At 43.1% G+C, this 20,463-nt stretch overlaps 1 protein-coding gene across 1 annotated transcript in view; it reads right to left on the bottom strand.

Moving 5' to 3' along the window:
* The window catches only part of Lrrc2 (leucine rich repeat containing 2), a 31,512-nt gene that overhangs the window by 5,193 nt on the left and 5,856 nt on the right, over positions 1 to 20,463 (bottom strand). Inside the window, exons 2-7 of the mRNA XM_008830488.2 lie at positions 19,359 to 19,502; positions 17,689 to 17,896; positions 15,041 to 15,197; positions 11,562 to 11,698; positions 4,956 to 5,101; positions 1,581 to 1,736 (exon numbers count right to left, since the gene is read on the bottom strand). Coding sequence (XP_008828710.1) covers positions 1,581 to 1,736; positions 4,956 to 5,101; positions 11,562 to 11,698; positions 15,041 to 15,197; positions 17,689 to 17,896; positions 19,359 to 19,483 — 929 coding nt within the window. The 5' untranslated portion in view covers positions 19,484 to 19,502. The remainder of the gene's footprint in view (positions 1 to 1,580; positions 1,737 to 4,955; positions 5,102 to 11,561; positions 11,699 to 15,040; positions 15,198 to 17,688; positions 17,897 to 19,358; positions 19,503 to 20,463) is intronic.

The raw sequence follows: 20,463 nt of genomic DNA on the forward strand, positions 1-20,463 counted from the left end.
TTGGCATCTAGCTTGGAGTCAAGAGGAGAATTTATTGATTTTGTTGAGTAGCCACAACACTATCTCAGGTTTCATTATTTTTGGATTCTAGAAATTAATTCTTATTTGATTTTTAGCACAGAATTACAGTTAATGTTTTCATTTCTCTACATTTGGCAATATCCTTTCTCATTAACTTCGTTTTTAAATTTAATTTTTTAGATTATATCTGTATGAATGTATGTAAGGGCACATGTGCCCTGCAATGCCTGTGGTCAGAAGAGGGCATTGGATCCCCTAGAACTAGAGTTACAAACAGTTGTTAGCTGCCATGTGGGTGCTGGGAATCAAAACCAGGACCTCTGCAAGAGCAGTCAGTGCTCTTAACTGCTGAGCCATCTCTCCAGCCCCAAGAAACATTAAGCTTTTAATGCAAACTGTGTGCAGTCTTTTTCTTGAACCTTTATTAATTCAAAGTGCTTTCATCTGATTCTCTTAGCCTACCAAGTTCTATAATTAGATCATTTGAAATTATTTAAGTTAGATAATACTTTTACCCCTCATGGATGCAGCACTGCTAAGACTGCTCCAATTGCCCAAATGTGGAAATGGCCCTAGGCCTGGGTCCTGCTACCCTCTCACCAGCAGACTCTTACCCAAGCACCATTCCTAGCATACCCAAGGAGAGCAAAGACCCATACCAGTGGAAGGAGCAGGGCCGGGTGGGAATTATACCTTTATTAGTCTTTGCTTACTCAGGCGTGACACTGGTCTCTCTTTCCACTAGCTCCATTCTGTATTTGCGTGCCATCTCTCTTACTGCACAGGCAGGGAGATAAAAGTTTTAACCCTAGGCCAACAGTGAGCATTGGCTAGCTAAAGAACTGGGAGCCACAGGGAAATATTTATTCCCTGCAGTGATAGTTTAAGAAGCAACTGGTTCACAGCCAGTGTGTCTGTGAACACAGAGAGAAGATGGCTGTCCTCCATATCGTCCTGGTGTGAAACCTCTGGGAGTCCTCTCCCAGCTACAGATGGGTAACGATGTTAGGGGAAATCCCAGGACCCCAGATTTCAGCAGACTGTGTTAAGAAACTCATTGCCTGCCTCGGAGTGGTCTTAGGGGAAAATGGAGCTGGGGATTTTCAACTACGCTTGGGAGTAAACAAGACCCCTCAGTTTCTCACCCCAGATTGGAGTCTGCATCACCTTTACATGAATGGTTTTCATTTCTTAGGATGGTTTCTGGGTTCACTAAAGGAAGTCAAAAGGATGAGGCAAACAGGAGCATTCCTTGAACAGTGGCTGGGCCTGTCCATAACAAGGCTAAGGGCTGAGGCAGATGAGGGGCCCAGCATCTGCCCCATCCCATGCCTTCCATCAGCAAGCAGCATTAGTAGCACCCAAAACTGTCTGAGCTCTAACTCCTCAGGTCATGTAAACAACAAAAACATCCAAATGCCTGTAGAAAGTGAAGCCGGGTCCAGTTCTCAGAAGTCCGAGAACCATCTAATCTGGTTCAGAGACAGCAGTCTGACAGGAGGCTGCTGGCTCTCACCTGTGTCTGAGGGTGCCAGTCCTGGGAGCTCTTGTCTACTCACTTTAACGTTGTGGGCGCATCGCAGAGGGCTGTTGGGTATTCCACCAAATGGTCTCCACTGACGACCAGCAAGGTGAGCTTCTTGAGGTTGAGCAGGGCTTGAGGAAGGTAGGTCAACTTGTTTTTATACAAGAGGAAGCTCTGCAGTTCCTCCAGCCTACAGAGAAGTCCAGGATCAGAACAAAGGCTCTGCTTCACAGTGAACTACAATCGCGTTCCGGCAGGGAATGCCTGCTCTGTTTGTTCACCTGTGACGTGTACGGCAACCACGAACTTACTTTACATCTTATATAAGTAAAGCTGTGCCAGGTGATGTGATGTTTTAATATATGCATATATCTCTATATAGTTTAGTTTTTACTGACTTAACCATCCACTCAAGACATAGATTAAGCAACAATATAAATAAATTGTACAATACACACCAGGGCACAACGGGGCCTCAAAAAATCAACAAACTCCCTCCCTCAAAGTGTCTCCTGAATTTCACAGGATTAACACAGCAAGGAAGGAAACCATAGCAAAGTTAGTATAAGAATAACCCGATTTAAGCGACATTTTCTTTTGTACAGCTTATTCTTCTCGCATACTTTTTAACATTAAAGCAGGGGGGAAGCCACAGAGTAAAACGGAAATGAACAAAATGTGTTTCAAATATGTTTTATTTTGTATTTAGTTAATTCTAACTTCCCTCCAGATTTTCCTCTCATTCGCTTGCAAAATCTTGACTAACCCCACAAAAATTTCACAGAATTCTTCTCCATTTCAAACAAACTATTCCCACTAAGTCTCACTAACCCTGGAGGTACTGGTATATATCACATGGACCAGGAGGGCATTGCTGGTCTGAGAGTCATGATAGTTTACTTATGCTCCTTTGGTAAGTAGGAGTACACATTCCAGGAGGCCAGAGATTGTATTTCATTCATTAAACCCAAGTCCACTCTCCAGACCTGCCTTATGAAAGTCTAATAAGGAGCTGAAGACATGGCTCAGTGGTTAAGAGCACTAGGACCCAGATTCAGTTCCCAGCACCCACATGGTGGCTAACAATCATCTGTAAGTCCAGTTCTAGGGGATCCAACATCTTCTGGTCTTTGCAGGCATTGCATGCATGTGGTACACTTACATACATGCAGGCAAAGCACTCATATACATAAATCAAAAGAACTAAAAGCCTGGTAATATGGGTGGCATAAATCAATCAGTCAGTCAATCTTACATGTTTCAGTAAAATAATTATTTTTTGAAGCTTACATTTTAAGTTATTATGTGTGTGTGTGTGTGTGTGTATAGTGATGTGTGTGTGTGTGCATGTGTGCATGTTCTCATCTGTCACATGCATATGAGGTCAGGGGTCAACACTGAGTGTCATCCACTGTTGCTCTGCTCCTGCTCCTTAAAAAAAAAATTTTTTTTTTTGGCCTTTTTGAGACAGGGTCTCCCTGTAGCCCCAGCTGTCCTAGAACTCACTATGTAGACCAGGCTGGCCTTGAACTCAGAGAGATCCACCTGCCTCTGCCTCCCGAGTGCTGGGATTAAAGGCATGCGCCACCATGCCCGGCTTCTTTTAAAAAATTTATTTTTAGTTATGTGTACTCGTATGTGTCTGTGTGTGGGTACGTCCATGTGAGTACAGGTACCCAAGGAGGCCAGAGGCATCAGATCCCCGTGGACCTGGAGCTACAGGTGGCTGTGAGCTCCTGACATAACATGGGTGCTGGGAACTGAACTTGGGTCTCTGAAAGAGCTGTATGTGCTCCTAACCACTGAGCCATCTACCAGCTCTTCCACTTTAACTTTAAAAACATTTTATGTATTTATTTATTCTTATTTTATGTGTATGAGCATTTTGTCTGCATGTATATAAGTGTACCTGTGTATGCAATGACAGCGGAGGCTAGAAGAGGGTGTCAGATCCCCTAGGATTGGAGTTATAGATGGTTGTTAGCCACCATATGGGTGCTAGGAATTGAACCTGGGTCTTCTGCAAGAGCAGCCAGTGCTCTTAACTGCTGATCCAACTCTCCAGTCCCCACCTTATCTTTTGAGTTAGGGTCTCTTACTGAACCTGGTGCTTATCAATTGGCTAGACTGGGTGGTTTTTACATGGATGCTGGGGCGCCAACTCAGGTCCTCATGCTTACACAGTAGACACCCCCTGAACCATTTCTCTAGCCCACAGTAATTATTCTTAAACATAAAATAGCTACAAGGAGCTGGGCATGGTGGCACATGTCTTTAATCCCAATACTCGGGAGGCAAAGGCAGGTAGATCTTTGTGAGTTCAAAGCTAGCCTGGTCTACATATCAAGTTCCAGGCCAGTTGGGGCTACAGGGAGACACTGTCTCAAAAAGACCAAAAAAAAAAAGGATATAATTTGAAAGCATAGCTAAACATGCCAATTCTGTTTAAAGATTATGTATAAGTCAATTTAAAAATTAACGAAAATTTTCCCAGTTGATGTTCTAAACAGAGTAGTTTTTATTCTATACTAAATAAATTTTATTTTCCACTTACGTAGAGTAAAATTAACAATGTCATTCCATGAAAGACTAAAGCCCAGTCAAGTGGCTCATATCTGTAATCTCAGCACTCAGAAAACAGAGTCAAGAGGCTTGTGGGTTATGAGCCAGCCTGAGCGACATAGCAAGCCCCTATCTCAAAAATCAGAAAAACAAAAATCTCTTCTAAGCTGGCTGTGGTGGTGTATGCATTGAGGCTAAACTGTCTCAAAATGAAAGAGAAAGAGACAGAGAAAGACAAAGAAAGAGAGATGGGTGGGGAGGAAGGATGGGAGAGGTAGCTCAGCAGGTAAGGATGCCTGCCACCAAGCCTGACAATCAGAGTTTGATCCCAGGGACCTACATGACAGAAGGAGAGAACCAACTTCCTTGCATTATCCTCTGACCTCTGTGCACTCTTCCACACACAAAATAAATAAATCTTGAAAAGCTTTTTTTTTTAAAGCATAGTATAATCGCTCACATCTTTAATCCCAGCACTCGGGAGGCAGAGGCAGGAGGATCTCTGTGAGTTCAAGGCCAGCCTGATCTATATAGTGAATTCCAGGTCAGCCGGAGTTACATAGTGAGACCCTGTCTCAAAAAACAAAAACAACAAAAAATAGCCTGAAACAAATTAAAGTTCATGAAGACAATGACTGCAAATGTTCAGCAGGTCCAAATGCATGCATCCATCTATATGTGTGATGCACACTGGAAATTGTCTTATTCTATAATTTCTTAGGAAAATAACTCCGGAAAATAAGTTGATTTCAAAGAATATTCATGTGCTAGCATATTTAAAATGTTAACAGTCTTAAGGTGTTAGTAACTCCTTCATATACCTCACCTTCAGAATGCATGTAGCTACCTGTCTATATCTTGTGGCAGGTCATTGAGATTATTGCTGCTGATATCCAACCACTGCAAGTTACACATCCGCAGGACACAGATCGGGACACTGGAAAACTTGTTTGCTGAGATATCTACAAATGTAACTTGCTTCAAATTACTCAACTAGAAAGGAAGAAGAGAATATTCTAATTACCCCTGCATGATGGTTAGTCTCTGTTATTAACTTAATAGGATTTAACATTACCAAGGAAATGAGTCTTTCGGCACATCTGTGAGATTAAATTAACTATGGTGGGAAGACTCATCTTAAATATAAGTGGCACTATTCCTTGGGCTGAGGTCCTAGACTGTAGAAAAAGGAAAAACAATGGGGCTGGAGAGATGGCTCAGCAGTTAAGAGCACTGGCTGCTCTTGCAGAAGACCTAGGTTCTGTTCTCAGCACCCAGACGGCGGCTAACAACCGTCTGTAACTCCAGTCCCAGAGTATCTGATGCCCTCTTCTGGCCTCCACAGGTATTGCATGACATGGGTGCCTTTATATACATTTGCAGGGGACCTGGGTTCGTTTCCCAGCACTCACATGGAGGCTACGAATCATCCTTAACTTCAGTTCCAGGGGACTCCAAAGCCCTCTTCTGACCTCTGCAGCATTGCACAACATGGGTGCACTCACATACATGCAATCAATACACTCATACACATAAAATTGAAAAACAAAGTGTAAAAATAATAAATAGAGTATTTTAAAAGGAAAACAAGCTGAGCATCAGCATTCATCTCTCTCTGCTTCTTGACTGTGGATGTGATGTGAGCAGCTGCCTCACTCTTGCTGTCATGACTTCCCCACTATGATGGACAGCACCCCAGAACTGTGAGCTGAGACCCTTAAGTTACTTCTGTCAGGTATTTTGCTGCAGCAAGACAGGTAAGTAACACACCTGGTAAGCACGGGAAATTAAGTTCAACTAATAGTTTTTAGACTAATCCTTCTTCCTCAAAGGCGTCTGTGAATATATGCAAAGCAGATCAATCCAGTGTGTATTTTTGGAGCATCTACTGCTGTGGATCCCTCACTGTACTTCATGTTGGGGATGCTAAAATAAATAGCACACTACAGCTGCCTTCAAAGACTGTCCATCTTCATAAATAAGCAATGCAACTTTATGAAGCAAACACCATGGCAAGTTTCCAACTTGTAATATTTGGTGACATAGAAAAATAAAAGGTTAATTTGCCCAGCAGTATGATGGGGTAAGGGTCAGGGGCCAGAAAAGATTTCATGGAGAACAAAGTATGTCCTGAGGCTTCTTGGGAGGTGGGAGGGTAGGAAGGAACCGCATGTGCAAAGTCACAGGAAACAGAAGGTACAAGTCTCAAAGAGCACAGAGGCATGGGAAGGACTGTGTTAACAGACGTTAACAAACATTAAGGAAACCCATGTTTGGATGGGTCAAGTGACAGGAAAATGATCAGGATCTCCACTGAATGCACCTGATCCTTGATCTTGTCAGACCTCCAAAATTAAGCAGGGGTGGGCTCTACTGTTGAGTTTTATATCCACAATAATTGTCTGTAATGGGCCAACTGAAATACACTGGGATTGGGGACTGGGAGATACACACACACACACACACACACACACACACACACGCACACATCTTGTTTTCTTTTTTTAGACAGGGTCTCAATATGTAGCCCTGGCTGGCCTGAAACTCACTATGTAGACAAGGCTGGCCCTCAAACTTATAGCGATCTGCCTGCTTCTGCCTCCAGAGTGCAGGCATGTGCCACCATGCCTGGCAGGAGGTATATTTTTATTTCAACACAAATCTATGAATTTGGAATGAAGTTGAACAAGTGTTTCATGTTTGGATGTTTGGATTTGTGTTACTGTGAATCATAAGAGAAGCTATTTTCTTACCAACTTATTTAAGAATCCACGAATAAAATCAGAGCTACCTCTCACAGCACATTTTTGGGCCACCAAGATGGCTCAGTGAATACGGGTACTTGCCGCCAAGGCTGATGACCTGAATTCAAACCCCAGGATACACATGGCAGAAAGAGAACTGACTCCTGAAAATTATCTTCTGACCTCCACATATAACCTCAGACAGATACACACTGACACACACATACACACACACACACACAAGAAATGTAATTTTAAAAGTTTAAAGCATATTTTTCAAAAGTATTAGAAATAGTAAGATGGACCAATAGGTAGTAGAGGCAACAGGGAAAAAGAAGCAGGGGCTTGTGCTTTTTGAGCTTACTACAAATCCTATTTCTGTGTTGTCAAACTTGCTTTAGTGAGACAAAGGGTCGCATTTATCCTACTGAATAGTCACATTCTAATTTTGCTCTTGTCTGGAATTCTGAAAAATGAATGTGAAGACAGTGATGTGATGATGAACCATCAGAGAGATGCGCTGGGTGCCCATAAGCCAGTTGAAGACTTCTGAATGGGTTGCCAGTAGTGTCAAATCAGTAGGAAAAAAAAAAATCACAAGTGACAGGGGAGAGGGTTCTAAATCTGATCAAAATAGATTCACAAAATTTCAATTAAAAAATCACAAGTGAGTCACCATTCATCCCTCTTCTTTTTTTTCTTTTCACAATAATGCAGCAAATGCATTTTTAGGCTGTAAAATAACCTATTAAAAGAAAATAACAGTTTTATGTGCCTGTGTGTATGCACATGCACGCAGAGGCCAGAAGAAAGCATCGGATCCCCTGCAGCTGGAGTTATATGTGGTTGTGAGCCAACCAATGTCAGTGCTGGGACTCAAACTCCAGTCCTCTGCAAGTAAGCCATTAAATGCTCGGCCATCTCCCCAGCCCCAAGTCTCATGTGACCTAGAATAAAGTAGATCACAGAGGCATTAAACTAGCAAGGAAAGAGATTCCTTGACTGTGAAGAGGAACTTCCCTGATACTTATTTTCATCAATGGCAAAGCAAACCATTCATAAAATATGCTGGAAAATGTATTTGTCTGAAAATCTCAGCATTCTACAGCTCAAAATATATCCCTCAGGCTTTCAGTCAGAATAAACAGAGCTCTCATCCACACAAACAACATACATTCAGTGAGGGAGTTTCATTACTTCTCCCATTGTCTCAGAATTCTTGTTGGTTTGAGGCTTAGCTCTCTACAGCTTCCCATTCTACTTTCTGTTTTCATTTACTACAACTTCAGAACTTTATCCATTAGTTTTGTAAGAAACTTTCCTCATGGAAACAGGACGATTTTAACAAACACGGAGATGCCTAACAGAGAAGGGAGAGCTGGGCTGGGCCAGTCTGACTACCCCAGAGGACTCAAAATGAACAGAGGCACTGGAGTTGGGAAGAAGTAAGGTTAAGAGCCCCAAATATAATGCTAGATGGAAAGGTTAAATTAGAAGTGCTAAGTGGCAAGGAGTCAAGGCAGATGTGGAAGAAGGAGGAAAATTTGATAAAATCACTCAACTCTCACCAGCAAAGCTTCCTCATACAACAAAGTGGGATGCACACAGAAGGCCACAACTGGCCAAGTTTTAGAGAATAAGAGACTGCAGAGGGTGTCTCCCTGGATAGGACTCCTGTATTAAACCTCACTCATCCATGGCTCAGGGACCATTGTGGAAGAAGGGGTGGAAAGATTGTAAGAGCCAGGGTCGGTCCTGGAACATAGGGAAGCAGAGGCTTTCAGGCCACTGCAAGCTTGCTCATGAGAATTTGTGGCACTAGGACGTCGTGCACAAGACCCATGCCAGCTCAATCAGACAAGAGCCCAGCATGGAGCAACGGAAATGGGTGGTCGGCTGGCCCTAGCCTGGGAACTGTTGGCAACTCATTACTACTGGGTAAAAGAAAGTAGATCTTCCTTAAGATCTCTAGATAGGCTGACTAGACTCCAGTGGATAAACTTGCACCTAAGGACATCTGGATACAAATGGTTGACCAGATAGAACTTAACATGTATGACAGAATGCATGGGGTCCAGTGGGGAGGGTTGGGGGGATGAGGGGGCTTGGGGGAGCATGAGGGAGTCTAAATTTGATTAAAAACTGTATATGAAATGCACAAAAAGTCAAAAATATTTTTTAAAATATTGTTTGAGCTGGGCGTGGTGGTGCATGCCTTTAATCCCAGCACTTGGGAGGCAGAGGCAGGCGGATCTCTGTGAGTTCAAGGCCAGCCTGGTCTACATAGTGAGTTCCAGGACAGCTGGGGCTACAGGGAGACCCTGTCTCAAAAAGACCAAAAATAAATATATATTGTTTGAACGTTTTTCTTTCCCAGTGCTAGATCCAACTCAGGGCCTTGCACATGCTGGGCAAGCACTCTTGAATTTCTTAAATCCATCTATGATCATCCATCCACTGACACATTCAACAAATATTTAGTAAGTACCCACTGCATGTCACTTTCTGAGCACTGTTCAGACCACAAGGGATACAAGAATAAATAAAAGCCTGTAAGCACTGGGAGTGATGGTACAAGCCTTTCTTTAATCCCAGAACCTGGAAGGCAGAGGCAAGTAGATCTCTGTGAGATCAAGGCCAGCCTGGTCTACATAGAGAGTCTATCCAGCTGGAGCTATAGGGTCTGTCTCAAAAAGAACAACAAAAAATAAATAAAATAAAAAGAAGATCCTAACTTATTTATGTACTATGATGAAGTTATAAATAAAGGAAGTAAATTTTTTTCATATGCTCATAACTGCCTGAAGTGGCCCTGCGCATAGGATTTAAGAGATGCACTTAAATTGATAGAGTATCAATTACTTTCTTTCTCTATCATGAAGAAAATGATTTTAAATAATTTTCTGATAATGTAGAACAGATTAAAGTAAATAGTTTTTTATCATCAAAAAAAACTCAGGGAACATCTTGTGCCAGATGGAGAAAAAAGGCCCACACTGCTGGTAAAAAATGCTGGATCTGGCAAAGTTCTCACAAGGCTCTGGCTAGCAATTACCGTTTCACAGGAAGGTTCTTTTCCTTCCCTTCGCACTGCTGGATGGGAGGCAGCAGCTGCTTCCACTGTTTACACGTCTCACCCTGAACGTGCTTGACAATGGTTCTGGTCAGGTGCAACCAGAGGCTGCCATATCCTACTCAGAGCTGTTCTCCAAATTGCCCCAGTCCACTGGGATGTTCAGATTGGAGCTGAGTTAGGTCATCCTCATCTGTCTTGATCCCACCACCACCCCATTTGAGAATATTCTGTATCTGACCCCTGCTCATTATTCTCCCTTCACACCCTAGTCTAAGCAAGAGCTGTAGGTCATTTGCACTTGGCCAGGAGCCTCATCAGCTGATCTACAGGTTCTTCTATATCCCCAGTCTTTACTGGGGTAGAATTTACATGCCATCAGATCCACCGATCATAAATATACAGTTTTCCATAATTTAGTTTGGGGATGCTTCTGTGATCTATGCCCCAATTTTCTTTTCCCACTGCTGTTATTCTCTGTTCTCACTCATTACCAGTCACATAGGAATCTACTTTATGTCTCTATAACTTTATCTTTCTGAAAATTTCATGTTAACAAAATCATACAACAGTCTTTTAACTCTGGCTTCTTTCATCTAGGGCATTTAAAATTCTTCATTTATGTCATAATGTATATGGAATTAGGCAAGGGTTCTAATTTTCCCAGGACTTTTTCTTCAAATGATTGTCCTTTGCCCATTGAGTTTGCTTGGTAACTTTGTTGAAAAATCAGTTTAGCATAAATATAATATAGGGATTTAGCTTTAAAATCTTAATTTTGTTCCATTGTTCTATCTTTATGTTAATTCTATCCTGACTTGATTCTTGTGACTTTATAATAAGCTTTGAAATTGTGCAGTATATGCCCTCTAGCTTCATCCTTTTTCAGAATTATTTGGCAGTTCTTTACAGTTCCATATAAAGCCTAAATCAACCTGACAACTTTTTTAAAAAGAGAGAGACAGTCAGGTGTGGTGGCACACTCCTTTAACCCCAGCACTCAGGAGGCAGAGGCAGAGGTGGATCTCTGTGAGAGAGAGGCCAACCTGGTCTACATAGTGAGTTCCAGGACAGCTGGGGCTACAGGAAGACCCTCTCTAAAAGGACAAAACTAACTAAATAAATAAAATAAAGAGGGTAGGTTACGCACTTCCAATAGACTAGTGCATAAAAGGGAATATGGAGGCGTAGCAAAAAAGGAAGGCTGCAAAGCAAGGCCAGATCCTAAATCCACACAGAACGTCCTGTACCCTTGTGCCGTCATCCGCCACTGAGCGATGTTATAACGTAAGCTCCAACAAGCTTGGGCATCCCACACCACCAGCCGTGCTCTTTGTAGCTGACATGTCCTAACTCTGAGGCTTCTTCTAAGCACTTCTAGCTTCTTTCGGGAGATATCCACCCCACATTTCTGGAATATAGAACATACTGGGGTCTCCATTTCAACTTACATTTTACTCTTACAGACCTGGTCTACATAGTGAGTTCCAGGACAGCTGGGGCTACAGGAAGACCCTCTCTTAAAAAAGAAAAAGAAAATGGCTTGGATGTTAATAAAGATTTCCTATAATATAGACCATTCCGTGTCATAAATTAAAGAAAAGTAAGTCACGGGGCAAAAATGTCTATTTCTTACTTCAAAGGGGAGTTCCATCAATTCCAGATTGCCAGAGCAGTCCAGTCTCTCTAGATTCTCACAGTCCCCCAGTTCTGGGGGAATACTCTTCAGATGGTTGAAACTCACATTGAGTTCTTTCAGGTTCTTCAAACGACCTGGCAACAGAAAACATTAACCTCCACTGAGTAGGTCTTTCACAGTCTTAAAAACAGAAACAAATCTAAAGGTAAAACATTCATAGACATGATAGGGAAGCCTGGGGTGGTATGAGTGTTTGTATTTCGAGAACTTGGACTGTAGAAGAGTTGCAGTTCTAGGCTAGCCAGGGCTACATGAAAAGACCCTGTCTCAAAATACAATTCAAAGAGAGAAATGGGGAGAGTAGGGAGGCAAGGTGGGGCAGGCATAAAACATAGTTTTATCTTGGTATTTGAAGCATTCCTTATTAAATGTCTGCTCATCTAAAGCATTTCACTGTTGGTGCTGTTGTTTCATGGGTTTTTTGGTTTGTTTTGCTCCTTCTGTTATGTTCAATCCCTGTGAAACTGTGGTTGAGGTGTGTGCTGGGGACGTGTCTTCTGTGTAGTCGATACATTCAGTGTACAAACCCTGTGGAGCTGGAGGACAAGCTGTGTGAAGAGCAGTGAGGCTCCGAGGGATGGCAGAGGCCAGCTGCTGCCTGCTGGGGGCCTCTAACAGGATGTGAGCTAGACAGAGAAATATGCACAAAGGTCCGTGTGCGTGATAAAGGATGGAAGCGAGCAGACTGTGCACAGATTGTGAGCAATGTCCCACTCCTCTTTGGCTTCATATTGACATTCGTTTAATTGATGTGCCGTGCTTCCTAAAGAATATGGTATAAGTCTGGGGCTAGAAAGATGGCTCAGCTGTTAAGAGCACTGACTGCTCTTGCAGAGGACCCAGGCTCGATTCCCAGCACCCACATGGCCACTATGAACCGTCCTTAACTCCAGTTCCAGGGGACTCCAAAGCTCTCTTCTGACCTCTGTGGCACTGCACGACATGGGTGCACTCACATACATGCAGGCAATGCACTCATACACATAAAATTAAAATAATAAATAAAATATTTTTTAAAAAGAATATGGTATAAGTCACACACTCAGAGAGGGTATGAACATATTCAGAACAGGAAATTATTAGACTGAATGGAAAATACTGTACTCCAAATCTGATTCTTGAATATACAACTAGTTCCAACCTAGAAATTAGCACATAAAACCCCAGAAATCACATCATGTGTGTTCTCAAAACTTGAATACTCTCTTGAGTATTTTTAAGCTAATTTTAAATTAGAAAACTAAGATGACCATCTACTTTTGCAAAATAGGCATTCAATCTACAAATTTCTTGCCATTTTATAGATGAGACAGTAAAGGGTAGAGAGACAGAATGCTGGAAGGAGGCTATGGTGGAAGAATGAGACAGGCTCGTTATGTAGCCCAGGCTGGCCTCAAATTCTCAGCAGTCCTCCTGCCTTAGTCTTCTGATGGCTGGTGTTCCAGGGCTGTACCACCAATGCCCAGTTTATCAAGGCCATTTCTAAGTTTCATTGATTCTTACGGTGTGTTAGAAGAAGAGGAATAAAATAAAATGAAGAAAGACTGTTTCTTCAGAGGACTGGGAAGCACATCGTCAGGCCCGTGATTTCCACTGCATCAGCTTCTACAGGTCTGTGTACTGCAGAGTCATTCTTTAAATAGAAAAGTAAAAGCCTGGTGTAGATAGAGTGACTCTTCCATGTGGTCTAGCACACACACACAGTAAATGACTGTTAAAGAGTGATGTGGCTTAGTTGATGGAGGCATTTGTTCCAACGAATTAGGACACATCTGTGCCAATTACATGAACGAATACAATGAAAAGATGAAGTAACTGAAGAGAGCCAGGGCACAGAGACCTGTGATCCCAGCACTCAGGAGGCTGAGGCAGGAAGATAACACGTTTGAGATGCCAGCCTGAGCTACACAATGAGGGCCTGTCTCAAAAAAGGAAATGTAATTGAAAAGAAAGTCTTATACAAGTCACCTCTTTTTGATTTGTTTATTTTTATGTGTATGAGTATTTTGCCTGCATATATGTAAGTGCACCTGTGTCATGCAATGCTTATGCTAGGAACCAAATCCAGGGTCTTCTGTAAGAGCAGCCAGTGCTCTTAAGCACTGAACCATCTCTCCAGCCCCTTTAAGCAATCTTTTTTTGTTTGTGTGTTTTTTGAGAGAGTCTCCCTGTAGCCCGAGCTGGTCTGGAACTCACTATGTAGACCAGGATGGACTCGAACTCACAGAGATCCACCTCCCTCCGCCTCCCAAGTGCTGAGATTAAAGGCGTGCGCTACCACACCCCGCCTTAAGCTACTTCTTAAAGATTATCAAAGGATTGTTCATTGCTTTAGTAACTCTATATCTATCATAACATTTTATTATTGCTTTTGATTTTGTGTTTGTGGGGGTTTTATTTTAACTAATTAATTTTTTAAAAATATTTTATCATTTTTATTTTATGTGTATGAGTGTACCTGCCTGCATGTATGTGAGTGCACCTGTGCTGTACAATGCCATAGAGGTCAGAAGAGGGCATCCAATTCCTCTGGAACTGGAGTTAAGGACGATTCGTAGCTGCCATGCAGGCTCTGGGTATTGAACCTGGGTCCTCTGCAAGAGCAGTCAGTGCTCTTAACTGCTAAGCCATCTCTCCAGCCCCTATTTAATTTTATTTTTGTGTGTAAGTATATTGCCTGCATGTATGTAAGTGCACTGGTGCTGTGCAATGCCCAATGACAACAGAAGATGGTGTTGGATCCCCTGGAATTGGAGTTACAGACAGTTGTTAGTCACCATGTGGGTGCTGGGATTCAAACCCAGGTCTGCAGGAGCAGCCAGTGCTCTTAATTGCTGAGCCATCTCTCCAGCCACTTATTTTTTAATTTGAAAATTATATATATATATATGTGTGTGTGTGTGTGTCTGTGTGTGTCTGTGTGTGTGTGTCTGTGTGAATATCTGCACATGAGTGCAGGTGCCCAAGGAAGCCAAAGGAACTGAGTTCCCCTGAAGCTGATATTACAGGCAGTTATGAACCACTGCACATGGGTACTGGGAATGGATCCCCTGGAAGAGCAACAAGCACTCTTAACCTCAGAGTCATCTCGCCAGCCTCTTGAGTTTGTGTTTTGAGACAGATGTGTTCCACCACATTCACCTGCATGTTTGTGTTTCTAAAAGTGAATGAAATTTTTAAAAAGGGTTCTTAGAGCATTACCCACTCATGAGACTTCCAGTTTCTAAGCAATTGTCAAATGTCTGTCAATGCTGTGCCATGCAGGTGAGACCATGGCACTTCCATGGTCATTGTGAACAAGCAGTTCTGGGAACTCTGGAAAGAGCCTGGTGCAGTTGAAAGAGGAAACGGTGTTTGCACAATGTCACCTACTTACCACAGACAACAGGCTCAAAGATTCCTGTTGAGGAACTTACCAATTTCAGCTGGAAGATACGAGATTTGGTTTTTTTGCAAATCCAGAATTCTCATGGCTTGAAACAGCTCGATGTACGTGGGAATGGTCTGAATCAGGGTGCCGTATATGTGCCATTCTTTGAGGTGTGTCTGCTCCCTCAATGAGTCAGGGAGCTCCTGAAACAGCCAACAGCATCAGTTACAGCCAGTGCCTTGGTGTGCACACAACAGCCATGACAGCTCAAGAATTTATCCAAAATATAAAAAGCAAGGCAGTGTGTGTGCGAGAGCATTAACTCCATCACTCCAACCATTTCTACAGAAGCCAGTGAAATGGTTACCACTAATTTTGTTAGCAGATAAGCCCTATTTCAGATCCATGACATTCAAATTCTAACCACCCTGGTGGTGCAAGCTTATGATTCCAACCATTTGGAAGGTTGAGGCAGGAGTATCACAAATTCTAGGCCTGCCAGAGTGTTCTAGTTTACTTCACTATCGCTGAGATAAAACACTGACCAAAACCAACTTTCGGAGGAAAGGGTTTATTTCAGCTTACAACTCCCAGATCAGAATCCATCACCAAGGGAAGTCAGAGCAGAAACCCACAGCAGGGATCTGGAGGCAGGAACTGAAGCACGGACCATGGAGGAATGAATACTGCTTTACTGGATTGCTCCCCCTGGCTTTCTCAGCTACCTTTCTTATACACTCTAGACCCACCTGCCCAGGGATGGCACCGTCCCCAGTGGGCTGGGTGCTCCTACGTGGACAAGCAATCAAGAATGTTCCCCAGCTGGGCGTGGTGGTGCATGCTTTTAATCCCAGCACTCAGGAGGCAGAATCAGACTGATGATCTCTGTGAGGCTGAGGCCAGTCTGGTCTATGTAGCAAGTTCTAGGCCAGCGGGGCTATAGGGAGACCTTGTCTTAAACCCCCACCACCAAAAAAAGAAAAGAAAATGCCCCACAGACAGGCCCACAGGCCAATCTGATAGAGGCCATTCCTCAATGGAAGTTCCCTCTTCCTCGGTGTGTCATGTTGATAGCTAAAGCTAGTCAGGACACTAGACTACCCACTAGCAGTTTATACCAGAGCCTCAGATCGTGGGAGAGCCAGGAACACTGGAAGTGAGGGCTGAAGGCAGGGCTTCAAGGAGAAGGCCAGGTTCAAAGTCTAAGGACCAGAACTCTGACTTCCACCATGGCACAGAGCAACTGCCTAAGCCAGTGGGGGTTAAACAAAGCCCCTGAGTTGAGGTCCCTCAGGAACAGTTGGGACAGAGGCCATGGCAGACAGATGACGCATGATCATTGCTGAGCGCACCAGCTTCCTGTGGCAACTGCAATGGTCAACTTAAAGGAGGAAGGTTTATTTCGGCTCACCCTTGTGGAAGTTTTAATCTACAGTGGCTTGACCCTGTTGCTTTGGGCCTATAGTGAGGCCCATCATGAGGAGTGTGTCAAGATGCAAATTTTCTCACCTTGTGGAAGCCAGGAAGCAAAGGGAGAGAAGGACACACAAGCTATCTGGGGTGACATTAGAGGCCAGAATGCCCCCACTGCCTAAGATAGAAAAATACAGTAACAGGGTGTTTTGTCACTTAACTCAAAGTAAGGTGAAAAACCAAATCTCTCTGGGGACGAAAATGAACTAAAATTCACATTAAGTATGCCAAAGACCCCAAAGTCTTCCTGGAGAGGGTCCCAGTCAGAACAGGAAACAACTTGGGGAACAGATTCTGCAATAAAGCCCAGTGCTACGGACAGCCTGATGAAGACAGCCACAGAGTCCACAGCAGAAGAATCCATCAGGCTATCATCTACCCCATTTACCATACTAAGTGCTCATTAAATACTTTATAATGATCTTGAGAAAGTAGTCTGCCAGCCACGAGGACTATGTAGGTTCTCCAGTGGTCACAGTTAGTGTGTGACCAGAATCATATCTGCCAAAAGATATGGTCAAAAGATCAGACATGGGACTAGGCTCAATGAGTAAGAGTGCTTGCTGTGAAAACAAGAGGACCTGAGTTCAAATCCCCACATGTGCCTATAACTCCAGCATTGAGGAAGACCCCAGAAGCCTACTGGTCAGCTAGCCTAGTCAAAACAGTAAGCTTCAGGTTCAGTAAGAGATCTTGTATCAAAATAAAAAGTGGGATGGCTCAGTAGGTAGAAGAACTTGCTGCTAAGTCTGATGACCAGAGTTCAATCCTTGGGACCCATGGAGTGGACAGAGAGAACCAATTCCCAAAAGTTGTCTCTGAACTCTACACGTGTGCTATACTGTGTGTGCAAACACACATGTGGTAGAAAGAACCCACTCCCACAATTTGGCCTCTGATTTCCATGCGAGTGTCCCTCTCCACAGACACAAAAATACATAATTAATTAATGTAAATTTTAAAATAAAATAAAAAATTTAAACTGACAGAAGAGCTCAAGGTCAGCCTGGACTACAAAAGACCCTATCTCAATCCACATCACAAGGACAGGAGGACCCAGTTCACAGCAGAGGATGGGCCCTTTCACACCCACTGGAAAGCCCTCTACAGAGCAGAGCAATCATTTGGCCAGCCAAGGCCCCAAGCTCAGAACAACCGACCTCAGCTGCAGCACAACCCTGAGCGTCCATGTGCTACAGCTAGACGGATACCTCAACTCACCTTCCAGTGCTCCCCTGAAAGTTCAAACACGAATGGATTGCTCCGTTTGTCTCTGTCCTTGGCGCACGTACTCTGCCTCGTGAGGGAGTTCCTCTCAATCTTTTCCAGAAGCCTTGTGCTTGTGTCTACAAAGCCATTCTTGCAGTACTGGGCCTGGGGAACACCTCTCCTCCTGCACTCAGCCACGAAGTCCCATTCTTCTTTTATCCTAAGACAGGCAGAAGGGGCTCAGGCACTTTCTTGGGGACTGGCTACCACCAGCCTGACAAGCAGGTCAAGCCTCCTGTGTACAGGCTGAGGGTAAAGGCACTTACTGTCAAGCTGGCGACCTTAATTCAATCCCCAGAACACACATGATAGGAAGAGAGGACGGACTCCTCACCAAGTTGTCGTCTGACCTCTGCATATATTTATATACACTGAATACATAAATGTAAAGAAAAATATTGATAATAGTTAGATGATAAATGATTGATAGATGATTGATTGATAGCTAGGTAGATAGATACATACATAGATAGATGATAGATAGATAGATGATAGATAGATAGATGATAGATAGATAGATGATAGATAGATAGATAGATAGATAGATAGATAGATAGATAGATGATAGATAGATAGATAGATGACAGATAGATGATAGGTTTACGCCCAGTTTTTTTGTTGCCAATTTAAAGCATACAAATACACCACCATTTGCCAACTGGGTATGGGGACAGGGACCTCCTTTGAGATGACTCAGCCAATCAGAACCCCATTTTGCTTGTACTATGTCCACAACCAACAATTCAAGAGTTCTGGTTTTGGTTTCTTCACAGAGAATAAAAATCCTAGGCATGTACAAAGCCTCCTAAGCACACCACCTTCTTGGCTTACCATCCTTCCAGTGTATTGAATGGTGCTTATGTGACTGTGTGGTTCACATTTACCATAAGTGTAGTTTTTCTGAAGCACTACCTCAATTTAGTTTTTTAAATATTTTTATTCATGTATATGTGTCTGTGTGTGTACATGCCACATGTGTGCAGGTGCCCACAGAGGCCAGAAGAGGGCATCAGATCTCCTGGAGTTACACTCAGTTGTGAGCTGCCAGATCTGGTTGCTAGGAACCAAACTTGGGTCCTCTGGAAGAACAGCAAACACTCTTAACCACTGAGCCGTCTCTCCATCCCCCTCAACTGAATTTTTATATTGAACTCTTTTACTCATATTTTGTGAGTTTCTCTGAATTGTGTCATTTCAATCCAAGCAGAGGAATCAAAATGAATCTCACCCAGAATTCGGCTCAGCAGGCAAAGCTGAAACGCATAATGGAAAGTGACAGAGTGGGTGTGGAACGCATCAGATGATCTGCTGAGTGAGCTGGGTGAAGATCAGCTAAGTGGCCTCTACAGCATTTAGTGGAGAGGAATATACTGCATCATCTCTGTCCTTCCCGTGCCTAGCACAGGGTCTGGGTCACATGTAGTTCCTTAGACCTTTGGGTGCTACTGTTAAAGGAATGGAGTATTCACACCAGGCAGTTGTATGCAAGTTATGAAGTCTGAAGAGAAAGTGCCCCTGATAGAAAGAAATACCAGCAGAAATGCAGCCTCCTCCACAGCACAGTGGCCTGCCTGAACCCCCATCTCCAAACATCCTGGAAGAAGAAGCAGCAGAACACATACTTCTCCAAGGCGCTTTTCTCCAGCCTCTCCGCCTCTTTCTTCTGCCATGCTTTGTGCTTCTTGACACGAGTTTCCCACAAGGCTCTGATGACAGAAATGTCAAACACGACCACTTTATGTCCCATTTGGGGACCATAAAATTACCTGCTTAAAAAAATAATATGTATATCAGCTTCACACACACACATAAAAAAACAGTTTTTTGTTTCTTAAGATTTTTGTTGGTTGGTTGGTGGGTGGGTCTTTTTGAAACAGGGTCTCCCTGTAGCCCCAGCTGGCCTTGAACTCACAGAGATCCACCTGCCTCTGCCTCCCAAGTGCTGGGACTATAGGCGTGCGACACCATGCCTGGCCTGGTTGTTTTTTGAGACGTGGTCTTCCTGTAGCCCCAGCTGGCCTGGAACTTGAAATGGAGACCACCAGACTTGCCTCCATCTCACAGAGATCTGCCTGCCTCTGCCTCTCGAATTCTGGGATTAAAGGTGTGCATCACCACACTTGGCCTGTTTTTATTTTTAATTACCTGTATATCATATGATTAATTTTCTATTTAATCAAAAATGATCCTATAAAGACCCCTTTCAGATGACAGAAATGTTTCCCAAACGTATCTAAGTGTTCTTTCCTTTCGTTTTGTAAGTTTTATAATTATTGTGTGTGTATGTCTGCATCTGTGTGTGTATATGGCATGTGTGTATGTGTGTGAATGTGGGTGCATGCATGCCACTGTGCTCATGTGGAAGTTAGAAGAAGTAACATGTATGCACCCACACACATACACAAAATAAATAAACAAAATGTAATAAAATGCTAAGCCTGTACTACATTAGTGTGTATTCCCTGACCCGCAATGAATTGTTTGGTTTTTGGGTTTGTTTCTTTGTTTTTGAGTTTTAATCCCGCTAGGAAGTTATATTCTATTATTATTCTACTTGAGAGAGAATGTCTGTGTGTGCTCTGAGCTTTAGTCACTGAACTTGTCCTGTGGTATATTACAATTCACTTGGAAGATGAACTGCATACACTAGCAAGTTCAATAGGGTGTGGAACACAATGCTTGGAAAATGTCCAGGGGGCTTCAGGAACCAAGAAGAGTCTAGCTGAG

Source organism: Nannospalax galili, unplaced genomic scaffold (assembly GCF_000622305.1).
Source record: "Nannospalax galili isolate Female #2095 unplaced genomic scaffold, S.galili_v1.0 scaffold1050, whole genome shotgun sequence".
NCBI lineage: Eukaryota > Metazoa > Chordata > Mammalia > Rodentia > Spalacidae > Nannospalax > Nannospalax galili.